Raw genomic sequence first — 14,284 nt, 5'->3', positions numbered from 1 at the left:
CGACTGGAAAATTCCATTATAAGAAAACTTTAATATCTGTTGTTGAAGGATTTGTACAAAAAGGGATAAAATTCTTCAGGGAATAACTAATGCAATCGAATTTTATGGTGTTCTTAGAAATATAAAAGAGAGCTTTTCTTATGAAATATAAAACGTTTTTTTTCCCTTCTAAACCGAAAACACTCTTAAATTATTGTATATCGAATCTTAGAAGAAACATTCGAAATTGAATTAAACCTTGGGAAGTTAATTCAATTCTTTTGGTGCTTGCAATTGCGTTTAGAATTATAAAATATTTTTGAAGAAACGTATTAGTAGCTTTATTTTATTACTTCGCGAAAATCAGAAGTAAATTAATATTTATCTATAAAATAATTTATTTAAAAAGTTTTACAGCTTTATGTTAATAGATATAGTTCTAATTTTTGGAACCATTTTTTTAATACCATTATTCATAGCTAAATATTGAACTTTTAGTTAATAAAATGTACGTTTAGATTAGTGTATATTATTAGCTGAAGTATGTAAGAAAAGTGCACTTGTATTAGTATTGAAACATTTTACTTTTAAACTGTTTCAGTGCCTTGCATGTGAGGCAAAGCCATTATTTTAAACTATATATGTCATTCCTGGGCTTTAGAATGAAGGAATATTAATTAGTATTTATTTAACTTTTTCAAAAGATGCCAATTTGGCGACATTTTTGCACAGTGACGAATACTATCAAAATTACCAATATTTTTACGAATATTTTTATGACGAATATTAACCTATGGCTAATTAATTTTGGGCTAATTAAATTTGTGTAAGTGTTTAAAAAGTTTCAGTAGTTTTTCAGCAATTTTTGTAAAACTTTGTTTCATTAGTTCAGAAAAATGGGAAATGTTTTGTCCACTGTCGAATTCTAACCATTATGATATGCTAACTAAAAATGCTATTTTTAAATTTTTGCTGTCTTATTACATGTATATTTGATTTTTTTTAATTATTTTTCTATCCAAATAAAATTAAAATTAAAGATTGAACGTTTTATAAAATGTACTGTTATGAAATAGGAGAAAAAATGTAGTTTTTAAACTATGAGGCTTAATTTTATTTTAAACATTTAAGCGCAAGTAAATTTACAGTATTTTGTCTATAAAGTTTTTTATTAGATGTGTAGACTTATAGCTGACATCCATTTTATATATTAATATGTATTAATAATTTTTTCCAAACAGAAAAGAGTCCAAAATTAGCGGACGTAAAGTATTAGAAACGATTGGAAACAAACTAGATGTTGAGAAGCTGATTCAATTCTCTGGTTCTCACATTTTTGAAAGCAGTACAGACATGTGACCTGAAAACATTCTTGGAATCGCATTTGAGCTTAAAATTATGAAACAATTTCTTAGAACTTTTTTTGCAAATTTATTTCATTATTGGCAACAAAAATTAGAAATAGGTATATGCTGTTAATCATTAGCTAACAATATTAGAGGCTATTAATAAATCCTTACTGCTCTATTTTTTTCGATGTATATTTTAAAAGTGTTCGAAATTTTCTCCAATCTATTTCTAAAATCTAGAAGAGAGGTTGAACGTTTAGCTTTCAAAATAATAAGTTTTTTTTTAGTGAGCAAAATATTTTAAATTATAAAGCTTATTTTTACTTATTAAGCTTATTTATCAAGATTATTTTTATTAAGCTTATTTAAAGAAGAAATATAACTGCAGCATTTAGTTTAAAAAGCATTTTAAAATTAATGTAATTTTTTTTTGAAAAAATATGCATTATAAAAATATGTTTGCCAAACGCTATATTTAGCTGAGAAAAAAAATTTCTGAAATTCTATACATTTTCTCGCTACACATATTTTTCTGCACACGTAAAAATGCTTAAAGTTATTCTTATATTTTGTTAAATTTTTATATTTAAAATAACAAGTCTTACCTGTTCATGATCATGTGATAATAAGACGAATTTGCGATCTGGAGATATGCTATAGGATTGTATATTGAGCGGTTTCTGGAAAACAGAACAAAAAATTAACATACGTTAATTCAACAAAAAAATAAAAAAAAATTGCTGTCAATATAAGTTACTTTGAACATTACAGAAAATTAATTCAGTGGTTATAGCAAAAAGCAATCCCAAACACACATTATAGACCACATTTGTTTTAATATGTTTATATTTAAGTTTCATACTTCATTTTTTTACTCATTGATAGAAACATAGCTCATCAAGGAATATTCAAGCTCATCAAGGCTCATCAAGGAAATACAGTAGGAACTGAACGTGGTTCGGATAATAAAAAGTTCGGATAACTGGAAAGTTGTTTAAAATCTAGTTTAAATGATTATTATTTATACACTAACTTCCCCCCACACTTTTTCCATGTTTAGGGGACTAGCAGTACGATCTAAAATAGCTCTATTTAAAAGTTTTTTTTGTTTTTTTTTTTCAATTTTTCAATATTTTTTTTAAAACTTTTTTTCATTTTGAATTTTTTTTATCAAATTTCAGCTTTTTATAATTTTTTTGTCAATTACTGATTTTAACGCATTTTTCTTTATTTTCCATTGCAAAAAAATCCAGCAAAGACTTTTGCTTCAAAGATGACGCTCTTTTTTGAGCAGCCATATCCCTCATTCCTTTTAAATAAATCAACTGAACTGGATCAACATCATTTTGACGTTCTAGCCAATTCATTGCAATATCTAATAAATTGCATGCTTCTATGTGATAAGGTCCATTATGTTGAACTTGATCTTCCTCTTCGTCTGTGGAGAACCGATATTCATTCAAAATTTCAGTAACAATTTCATCATCATTTGAAATTTGAAATCGTGGAATGTTTTCAGTGTCTCGACACCAGTATTCTATTTCTTATGCTGCATAACCTGGCATCTTTTCATCCGGAAGATCTACTAGTTAAGAAATTTAAAAATTTTTTTTGACAAGTTAAAAAGTATTCTAAACTTTAAAAAAAAAACGAATTCAGACAAAGTTCGGATAATTGGACGCTCGGATAATAAGGGTTCGGATAATCGGCCCTCTACAGTACATTTAAAACAGTTATGCATAACTCGGTAACGTAATACGTGCATTGCATAAATGACTGACCAACCAGATTGCTGCGCGGTCAATGTGTTTGTCTGCTAAGCCAATGGTAGTGGGGTCGAATCCCTTTTGAAGCATGAATGTCTCTCTCTTTCTGTGGGCTTGTATCCTGTTGTATAATAATGTATAAATCTGCCTCACCCTGTGAATGGGCATCTGTGACAGTGTTGCGTGGGTTATGTTCGCCACCATGACTGAGGTTCATGGATGAATTGTTTAATAAATGATTTTGAAGTATGTTGCTTTAAGCTGCATGAATAAAAGTTTGGTGATAACTCAAAGTTATTTAGCGCTAATTTTTAATTTTTAATGTTTCAAAACGCGAAAAATACAAGAAAACCTATTTTTCTTAAATGAATTCATTGATTTTTCTTTTATTATTCATTATTTTTACTAATAATGTTAATATATTTGTTGTATTCCGTTATTTGCAATCAGATTTTTTTAAACTTACATCAAACTTTAAACATTTTAATAAATAAATTGAGAAATGCTATTTTATTGTTACTAAATGTATAATTACTTATATTCCGTTTTAATATTATTGAATTATGATACAAATATTTAACAAAATGTTTTTTTGAATTATAATTATTTCGAAAACGCTCAAACGATTCTAAAATTAGGAGAAAGTGTAAGGAATAAGAAGGAAGAAAAGCATTTCGATTTAATAAAGAATTACTTACAGCTGAAACTTCATGAAATGAAACATAAAAAGTTATATGCAATGAAGCATGTCATAAATAATTTATTAGTACACATTAAAATTAATATTTAAATGCTTTTAACCACCAGTATGTTCTTGTTTGAGTGTCACGATTTTATTCAATAATATTGACAAAATAGTTTTTTTTTTAAATAAACAAATTTGTAGTTTTACTTATTATACTCTTGGTTTTTTAATACATTTTTGTTCTATACCAGAGAAAATTTAAAGCAAGAAAAAGGCTTTTAAAAATGCTTCTCAATTAAAAATTTTGGAAAATTCTTGCACTTACATTTGATATGAGAACTTTTAGTTCTAGTTTTCGATTCTTTAATAATGTACAAGTTCACTGTCTTCACAAACTATTCACTTTTATGGTAAAATTTACTCCCATTTTATAAAAGATTTAAAGCAAGTAAGAAAAGAAAGAGTATAATTGCATAAGAAAATAATTTCATAATGACAATACTTTTTGTTTAATTTTCTAACTTTCAAAGATGATGAAATAATTCGTTGTCGTTTAATTACTATATTTTTCGGTAGAAATGTCTAAACAGTATTACTTCATGCATTGTGTGTAAATTTATTCTTCATTAAAAAACAAAATTGTTATTTATCATATTAATTCAAATGTGCAGAGAAAATATGGTTCCAGGAAAAATACCACATCCTTTATTGAAAGAAGATTTTCTAAGCTATGTTTTGAAAGCAAAACCTATTACCGATCTCCAATAACCAATTCAAACTTGAATTGCCTTTCACAAATTACTTTAAAACCAACTGTCGCCAAATTCTAAAACTTCTTATCAAACACTGCTGGAGAAAGTTTCAAAGTTAGGCGGTAAATTGAAAGATTTCTGTCTATTTAACGTAATCACTTTCTACTAGGAATATATAAGGACCTATTTTCATGCTACCAGCTGCAAGTAAAACGATCATTATTTTCACAAGCAAATCCTACTGATAAGTTGTTCGCCAAAATCAGGTCATTGGCGTAGAATAGTCCTTCGGCGATCGATACAGAATTGTGCTCATCACAACGGGAATCAGAAGCTTTGTTCAGCGTAATAGGTGTAAATAAACAGTCCGGTAAATACATTTGGAAGAATGAGATTTCTAAATCACCTTGCCAACTTTTATGATCATGTTACTTACAAAGAGCTTAGCTATGCATTTGACATGGTAAAAATAATCACTAAGAACAGCAATAGAATAATAATTCTAGATTACGCTTCTTATAACTATCTATTTGCTTATATAATATTTTTACTTTCAGATTATTTTTAGCAAAATTTACAAATAAAAATATATACTCACTCTAAGATTTTTGATATACGAGCAGAAGAGAAATAGCAAATAAAAATAAATAAATAAAGGCTTAATTTGAAAATTCAAACGATTTCAGAATAAAGCAGATGAGATTATTTTTACTTAGTTTGTAGCTGTTTAGCATAGAATAAATTTTACACAGAAGAGAAAACGGAGCTTGTACGAGAACGTAATCATGCTATGATTTTCTATAATTTTAAAGCGGGATTAAAGCATGAAGAATGCTTTCAACAACTACAATTAGCATTTGGAAATTCTAGCTACCTAATTCTATGTCTAATTTCTTGCTATTTTTTAATATTTAAAAGAATTTACGTGCACGTCGTTTTCGTTCCGAAAAAGAACGCGATTATAAATGCATTTCTCTCACTGATTCCAGGAAATGAATGGTTTGAGGCATTTAATTTTTAGAAAATTTGTCTACAACAGTGCATTGATAATAGAGAAGACTACTTTCAAAACTATTAAACTTTCATAAGTACAGCTTTAAAAACCTAGGTGTATCTCAAAACTTTCAGAGTGATATTCGCCATATAAAAAATGTATTAATAAATTATCTGGTAAATACAGTATAAATAAACTTTTACAATTATTATGCAAAGATTCCAGCAGTACTTTTGGTGTAATAAAATAAAACTATAATACTTACTACTATCAGTAAGCAGATTAGTTAAACTAAATTACGTTTTAAAAATCTTCTTTTTCAAAAAATTTTTTAAAAAAAAATTTGGAAAAATTTAATTTTAAAATATTGTAAAACAAAGCATTGCAATCATATCAAGAATATTTAGTTCTTAAAAATATATTCATTTTACCTTAAAACCAGCTATTAACAACTCATCAATATAATGAGTATATTAAACGTTCAGATGCTAACTTTTCCATCATATAAAAAATTTTAAATAAAGATTTTTTCATTTTTTCAGCCTGAAAACTTAACTTTCTTTCTCACTTTAAAATGGTTTTCTTTGTTGTTTGAATCTAATTCAGAAAACAAAGAAACTACTGATTCAGTTATTGAAGCAAAGTTCATGAGTAAATTTACCTAACTCTCAAAGATTTGCCATGGTTAGCCCAATGTAAAGTCACTTGCTTCACTACTGTTTGTAAAACCGGAGAATTGTTTGGAATTTTAACTATGCAAGATATTACTAGAAATGAACTTTCTAGATTTAAAATTAGATCTTTAGTATAGAAACTGAAATTTAAAAAACTAGTCTAATTCTGAAAAAAAAAACATTTATAAAAACAGATTTAAAGGATTAACTAGCCATAAACAAGTTTTATTACTGCATTATAATGCTTCTATGATTGTTCTTTGAATTTTTCTGAATTAATTGAGTAATATTTATATCTGAATAATTATTTCATAATATAAAGGTTATGAAGGAAGTCAAAAAGAAGTTAATTGAAGTGAAAAGTTAAATTGAAAAATAATAAAATTAAATTGATAAATGTATTTGATTTAATACTAAGCAGATTTATACTTATCTAGAGTTTTGGGATAAGAGTTTCTTCCAAAATTTTTACTTTATACAGTCTTAAGAAAATTATTTTTTTCGACAGAACATTTTAGGGAAAACTTTGCTGGAGCAGATCAAAAAATATAACTTACAGAAAATTGAATAATGAGTGAATTTTATAATTGGCTGCAAAAAATTCCAGAAATGCATTAATAGCTCCCGATATCAGAAGCATCGAAATCATAATTTTGATTAAAGGGTGCTAGTTTTAGTCCCACGAAGAAAAAATTCTTGTAAAATTTCTGTACTGAATGGTAAAGACATTTTTCAAAAGGAAAAAAAAGCATAATTCTAGTAATAAAGCCAAAATATAATATGTTTCTGCCATTCATTTAGCAGTTTTTCTGTTCATGTAGTAACAATTTACCGGAATTTCTTACTTTCAAAGTCATAGTTCTTATAGTAAAAAGTAAAGAAAAACTGAAAAATGAATTCAACTGAATAAAAGATTTTCATGTCATGCTCTAAAATATCATGATAAATTACCACATTTATCAAATCTTACCAGATATTATAAAGCAATATTTGATTGTTAATTTTACCAAATCACTCCCAAAGCGCTTCGATAAAAATTACCGGGCATTTTGGTGTTCTCATAAAGCACGGAAACACGGAAAGTCTTACTCTATTATGGTAGTTTTGATCATATATTTTCGCGTTTCTCAGTCTTAAAAGTGATGTGCAAAGGTGATTCTACAAATACAGCACATTTTACTTTAAGGGGAACAAAATTTTGATCAAACTTTTTTCATGAAACTCTTAGGATTATATTTTAAAGATTCTCACGATATTTGGAGCGTGAGTAAAGAATTCAAATGATTGGAATAAAGTACTTTGATTCAGAGATACGGAACTTTATGTGCCTAATTTAGCAGAAAAAATCGATATAAAAATCTGTACAAAAGTTAAAGAATATTTAAAATTTGACATAATAAGGAATTCAAATGATTGAAATAAAGTACTTTGATTCAGAGATACGGTACTTCATGAGCCTAATTTAGCAGAAAAAATCATTTTAAAAATCTGTACAAAAGTTAAAGAATATTTAAAATTCGACAGCACTGTAAAAAAATTCCGGATCAAATTAAGGTAAAAAAGTAATGGCACTTAGGATACCTGTACGTTTTACCGCAAAAAATATTTTTTTACTTTAAAACTTTGAGGAACAAAATAATGTCATAAACCGTGATTTTTACAGAATTTATAGTCAAATCACTGAAAAAGTTATTAAATAATTAGTTCTGCAAGGATGTTCGTAGGGGAAAAATGAGAGCTACACCTCACTTTTAGCGTTGACAGCTCTCAATATAGTTCTAATAGATGACTGGTTCACCTCACTTCGGATCGATGACCCCTCGTCTATGGAACGAAAATTACACCCCATTTCTTCAATATAAATCAATATCAATTCAATTCAACCCCAAAAATAAGCTATTAGTAGGGATGACGTAGTATGGTTTGAACTGAACAAATGCTTCTTAAAAATTTTAGGCAATTATTTCCTCACAATGAATGGCATATTTGGAAAATTTTACGATAACTTTATAATCTGAACCAAGTTTCAAAGGAATTTCTCTCTGCTAATAATTATAAAAAATTCGCAAATTGTCCTCCATTGCGTTAACCATATATATGCTTTTAACGTGGCATAGTTTGGATTAAAATTTGCTTCTTAAATGCTTTGAGTTCATATTTTTTGACATATACGGGCATTTTTGAAAGAATTGATGCTCATTTTTTAATTCGAATCAAGTTCCAAAGGAGTTCCTCATTGTGAAAACCTATCGCAAAAATTTTCAAATTGTCCTCCTTTTAATCAATTATACATACTCTCTTATCACATCATTGTTTGGAGTAAGCAAATACTTCTTAAGACTTTTGATTACTTATTTCTTGACGCATATGGGTATTTTTGGAAAAATTGACGTTCACTTTGTAATCTAAAACAAGTTTCAAATGAAATCCGCATTGGAGAAAATTATTAAAAAAAATTGCATTATGTCCTTCTTTGTTTTTCTATGCATGCTCATAACGTAACATTGTTTGAACTGAAAATTTCTTATTAAAAACTTTGAGTACTTTTTTTAATTAACATATAAGTATTTTTTAAAAAAAATTGAAGCTCGCTTGATGATCTGAAACATGTTTAAAATTATTTCCCCATTGCAATAAAAAAAGAAAAATCACAATGTGTATTTCATTACGTTAATTATGCATGTATGCTCTTAACGTGTGTAAACAAATTCTCCTTAAGAATTTTGAGTACTTATTTCTTGAAACTGTGGCGTTGCGGTCTGAAATGCAAAGTCCGAACTACGAATCTCTGACGTTGGACTACGTCGCTTGCAGCCGATAATTGACGTAAACCTCATACCTGGATGGAGATATGCATGAAGGGCGAAATCAGCAAAACGCGCACAGTATGTTTTGGATTTAACTTGGCCGCCTCCCCACAGCATGCTCTCTCTCCCTGTCGGTTCTAGCTAGCAGTCCGGCATGTTCTCGCCGGTTACCTTCTCGCAGTTTTTTTTTATGCTGCTGCAATGTTAAAGCGGTTAAGTTTTATATATGTTAGAATGTTTTAGTTAAATTTACAAGTTTCCTAAATGTTAATAAAGATAGTTATTTATTTAAACTTATTGTTATTCATGAAGAAACCTATAATCCGTTCTCGGAAACATTTTCATGTGGAAGGCTTTTCTAGAGTTAGATTTCTTTTTAGAGTTTAAGTGGGGACTCTAACAAAGATACCAAACAACCCACAAAACATATTGGTATTTTTGAAAACAATTAAGCTCAATTTGAAACTTAAAAAAATTTACAACTGAATTCCTCATTGCAAAAAATATTAAAAAATTCATTATATTAACTATATATATGCTCTTAACAGTTTTGATTATACAAATACTTCTTTAAAATTTTGAGAATGTATTTCTTCTACTCTATGAGGATTTTAGTAAAATTATCCTCTTGCTTTTGTAATCTGAAACAAGCGTCAAATGAATTCTTAATTTTCAAAAATCCTCTCAAGTGTCCTCTAATATGTTAACTATAAAAATGCTCTTAACGTACAATTATTTGGAATAAACAAATACTTCTTAAAAATTTCAGGTACTTATTTCTTGACTTATATAGATATTTTTTAGTAAAATTGACGTTCACTTTGTAATCTGAAAAAGTTTCAAAAGATTTTTTCATTTGCAAAAATTGTTTAAAAAATTTGTAAAATAAACTGCACTATGTTAATTATATATATGCTCTTCACGTAACTTGTTTGGACTAAACAAATCCTTTTTAAACATTTTGAGTACTTATTTCTTGAAACATATTGGTATTTTTGAGAAAAATGAAACTCACTTCGAAAGCTGAAGCAAGTTTCATATATACTACTAATTGAAATTTTTTTTTTAAGAAAGTCGCAAAGTGTTCTTTATTATGATGACCATACATATGCTCTTAACGTTGCATGATTTAGATGGTGTTATGGTGGAATGGTCAAAAAAGCGCCTAATGTCTAAAAATTAACCAAAGATGGGAAGAAATAAATACTCAAAATTTTTAAGAAGCATTTGTTTAGTCTAAACCATGCTACGTAAGGAGTGTATAGATATAGTTTAAAAAATGGAGGACAGTTTGCGAATTTTATTATAATTTTCAGCGAAGAGGAATTCCTTTAAAGCTTTTTTCATATTAAAAAGTGATCGTCATCTCTTTCAGAAATACTCATTGATGTGAAGAAATATATACCTAAAAAGTTTAAGAAGCAATTTTCAGTTCAAACAATGTATAGAATATAACATAATCTGGGAAATTTTACGAATTTTTCGTAACTTTTTCCAATGAGATATTCATTTGAATCTCACCTCAGATTACGAACTAAAAGTCAAATTTTGCAAACATAAACAAATAAAAAACCATATATGTAAAGAAATAAATACTAAAAATGTTTTAGTAGAATTTGTTTAGTCTAAATTATGCCACGTTAAGAGCATAAATATAGTTAACATAATAGAAGATACTTTACGAATACTTAGATACTATACGAATTTTTTATAATTTTTTGGAATGAGTAATTCATTTGAAACTTGTTTCAAATTTTAAAATCACCGTCACTTATATCAAAAATACCTATATCTTTCAAGAAATAAGTACTTAAATTTTTTAAGAAGCATGTGTTTAGTCCAAACAATGCTATGCAAAGAGCATATATATAGTTAACATAATGGAGTTTATTTTGCGAATTTTTTAAGAAGCATTTTCAATGAGAAAATCATTTGAAACTTTTATTAGATTACAAAGTGAGCGTCAATTCTTTCAGAAATAAGTACTCAAAGTTTTTAAGGAGGATTTGTTTATTCCAAACAATACTACGCTGAAAGCATATTTATAATTAACATAACTGAGGACACTTTTAGAATTTATTATAATTTTTAGAAATGTGGAATTAATTTGAAACTTGCTTCAAATTACAAAGAAAGCATCAGTTTTTTTTTCTTCAAAAATATGTGAATAAATAAGTATCTAAAATTTTTATGAAGAATTTGTTTAGTTCAAACCACTTCACGTTTAGAGCATTAATACTGTTAACATAATGAAGGATAAATTGTAAATTGCGAATTATAACTTTTTGCAATGAGGAATTCATTTGAAACTTGCTTCAGATTATAAAGTGAGAATCAAGTTTTTCCAAAATCTCCATAGATTAGAAGAAATAAATACTCAAAATTTTTAAAAGCACTTGTTTAGTCTAAACTATGCTACGTTAAGAGCATATATATGGTTAACATAATGGAGGTCACTTCGTGAACTTTTTCAAATTTTTTGCAATGAGCAATTCATTTGAAACTTATTACAAATTACAAATTGGGCAACACTTTTATCAAAAATGCCAATGTGTTTTAATAAATACGTACAGGCAATTTTTAGGAAGGATTTGTTTACTCATATTAAGAGCACATATGTATAGTTAACGTAATGAAGGATAATTTGCGAATTCCTTTAATTTTTTAAAAATGAGGATATAATTTTAAGCCTGTTTCAGATTATAAAATGAGCATCAATTTTTTCAATAACACCCATAGGTGTCAAGAAATAAGTACTTTATATTTTTAGAAGCAATTTTGAGTCCACATATTGCAACGTTATGAGCATACATATAAAGGAGGGCATTTTGTGAATTTTCTATAAATTTTTGCAATGAGGATTTCAATTGAAATTTGCTTCACATTATAAAGTAAGAGTCAAATTTTACAAAAATACCCATAGATGTAAAAAATTGATTACCAAAAATGTTTATGAGGCATATGCTTAGTCCTACGTTAAGAGCATTAATATAATAAACTTAATGAAGGATACATTGTAAATTTTTTACAATTTTTTGCAAAGAGGAAGTCGTTTGAAACTTTTTCCGGATTTCAGAGCGAGAATTTTTCCAAAAATCTCCATATGTCTCAAGAAATAAATAACTAAAAGTTTGAAGAAGGATTTGTTTACTCCAAACAATGATGTGTTAAGAGCATATGCATAATTGACGAAAAAAAGACAATTTGTGGTTTTTTTATACTTTTTTACAATGAGGAACTCATTTGATATTTGATTAAGATTAAAAAATTATCGTCTGTTCTTTAAAAAAATCCTTATATGCCAAAAAATATGAAATTAAAAATTCTAAAGAGCAAGTCTTAGTTCAAACAATGCTACGTTGAAAGCATGCATATAAAAATAAAGGAATTTGTGAATTTCTTTCAGCATTTCCGTCGAGGAATTCATTTGAAATTTGATTCAGATTACGAAGTAAGAGTGAAAATTTTTCAAAAATACCCGCAGATGTGAAGAAATAAATATTAAAAACTTTTCCAGAAGCATTCGTTTAGCTTAAACCACGCAACGTCAAGAGCATATATATGGCTAACATAATTGAGCGAATAACACTTTGCGAATTTTTATAATTATTCGCAATGACGAATTCCTTTGAAACTTGTTTCAGATTAAAAATTTAGCATTAAAATTCTTAAATATACCTATAGTATTGTAAAAATAAATAAATCAATTTAATTTTTAATCAACTTAACGAAATTTTTAAGAAGCATTTGCTTATTCCAAACCTTGCTATTTATAAAGCCAGGCTACGTTATTCCTCTGAAGAGCGTATCAGTATGGTTGAACTCTCATCCATACTGAGGAAGTGTGGTGAAGCGCTCATCCTATAGTTGAAGGGTCATAGATCCGAAATGGGGTGAAGTTCTCGTCCCATGCCACTATAGTTAGTTATAGAGATCGTCAACCCTAAAATTGGGGTGTAGCACTAGTTTTCCCCATACTAATTTCGGTAAAGAAATTAACTTTTGTGGTAAAGCGGATGTTACAGATGATGCACCCAGTGTGCCAACACCTTTTACTGTAACATAATCTGGAAGTTTTTACAGTGCACCAAAAATGCATCTTACTGCATAGAACTACGATCATTGGGACAAAAGTCTTTTCTCGTCGTTCTTTTTTATTGTATTGTATCTTAAACTTTAGTTTAATTTTATTTAATTACAAATACATCTTATTTTTTTCTAATAGTAGTAAGAATGCATCTTAACGCAACGTAGTTTTAAATAAGAAAAATTCAAACGAAAACGCTCCTAAAATATTCTTTCAAAAATTATATATCTCTCTTATGCTAAGAAAGCATAATAAAATGTGAGCAAAATTCACTCCTCAAAAATAAACTTTAAAAATTTAACTCTGACAGTGTGTTTCCCTAACTAGAAAAAAATACAGGAAACTTAAATTTTTCTCGTATCCAAAATGTTTAAAATAAAATTGTAATGAATATTAATAGCGCATCGTTCATGTTTACCTAATAAAAATTCATATCATGATATTCAAGAAGACACTTTTTGCATTATTTTTTTATATATTTCTGCAAACAAAACATCACTTTGAAGAGTTACTCATCCAAAAATAGCAAACTAGTCGTCTTTAACACGACTAAGCCATGCAAGACATTTACATCCAAAATTCTGAAATACACTTCTGATGCCTCTGAATGGGAGAAAGCGGTTCAGAATAGGAAAAAAAAATCCAAGGAAAAGAAAAACTATGTCCCAAAAGAGTAAAGCGTGCGAGAAGCATGCATTAAACTTCCCTCCACCAGAAAAGAAAAAAAAATGATAGAATGAAGAGAAGAAGAAAAAGTATATTGTGTAACAGAAAAGAAATTTCTCGCTTGATCTTGATGGAACACGTTTTTATTTATATTTCATTCGCGTATGTTAGAAAAACTTTTTTTTTATATATTAGAAAGTAAATAAAAGTGAAGTAATTTACTGTGGCTTTGTGTAAGTGCAAGTGCTATTTTATTATTTTTTCTTATCATTTTTTACACTGCTTTGTATAAGAATAGGAATTATCAAATAATAAACTATTTGTGATATGTTTGCATACATCTGTGCTTGATACAGTAAATATTTTTTTTTAAATTACAAAGAATTAAAGATTTAAACTTTCGTTTTTTTTCTCTTTTTTTTTTGCTAAAAGAATTTATAAAAGAAAAAGGCTCAAAGAGCTCTAAAAAAGAATCCTGACTTTCGAAATTAATTATTGTTGTAGCATATATATATATCGTTAAGA

General features: G+C 27.6%; 1 protein-coding gene across 3 annotated transcripts in view; it reads right to left on the bottom strand.

The window, feature by feature from the left end:
* The window catches only part of LOC107449074 (inactive dipeptidyl peptidase 10-like), a 516,153-nt gene that overhangs the window by 24,521 nt on the left and 477,348 nt on the right, over window positions 1-14,284 (bottom strand). For all 3 annotated transcript variants that reach the window (XM_071182413.1, XM_071182414.1, XM_043048544.2), the window contains exon 5: window positions 1,934-2,008. In XM_071182413.1, the coding sequence (XP_071038514.1) occupies window positions 1,934-2,008 (75 nt within the window). The remainder of the gene's footprint in view (window positions 1-1,933; window positions 2,009-14,284) is intronic.

The sequence above is a fragment of the Parasteatoda tepidariorum genome, chromosome 6, assembly GCF_043381705.1.
Source record: "Parasteatoda tepidariorum isolate YZ-2023 chromosome 6, CAS_Ptep_4.0, whole genome shotgun sequence".
NCBI lineage: Eukaryota > Metazoa > Arthropoda > Arachnida > Araneae > Theridiidae > Parasteatoda > Parasteatoda tepidariorum.
Note: the sequence above shows the minus strand (reverse complement) of the source record. Positions and strands in the feature narration are given on the sequence as shown.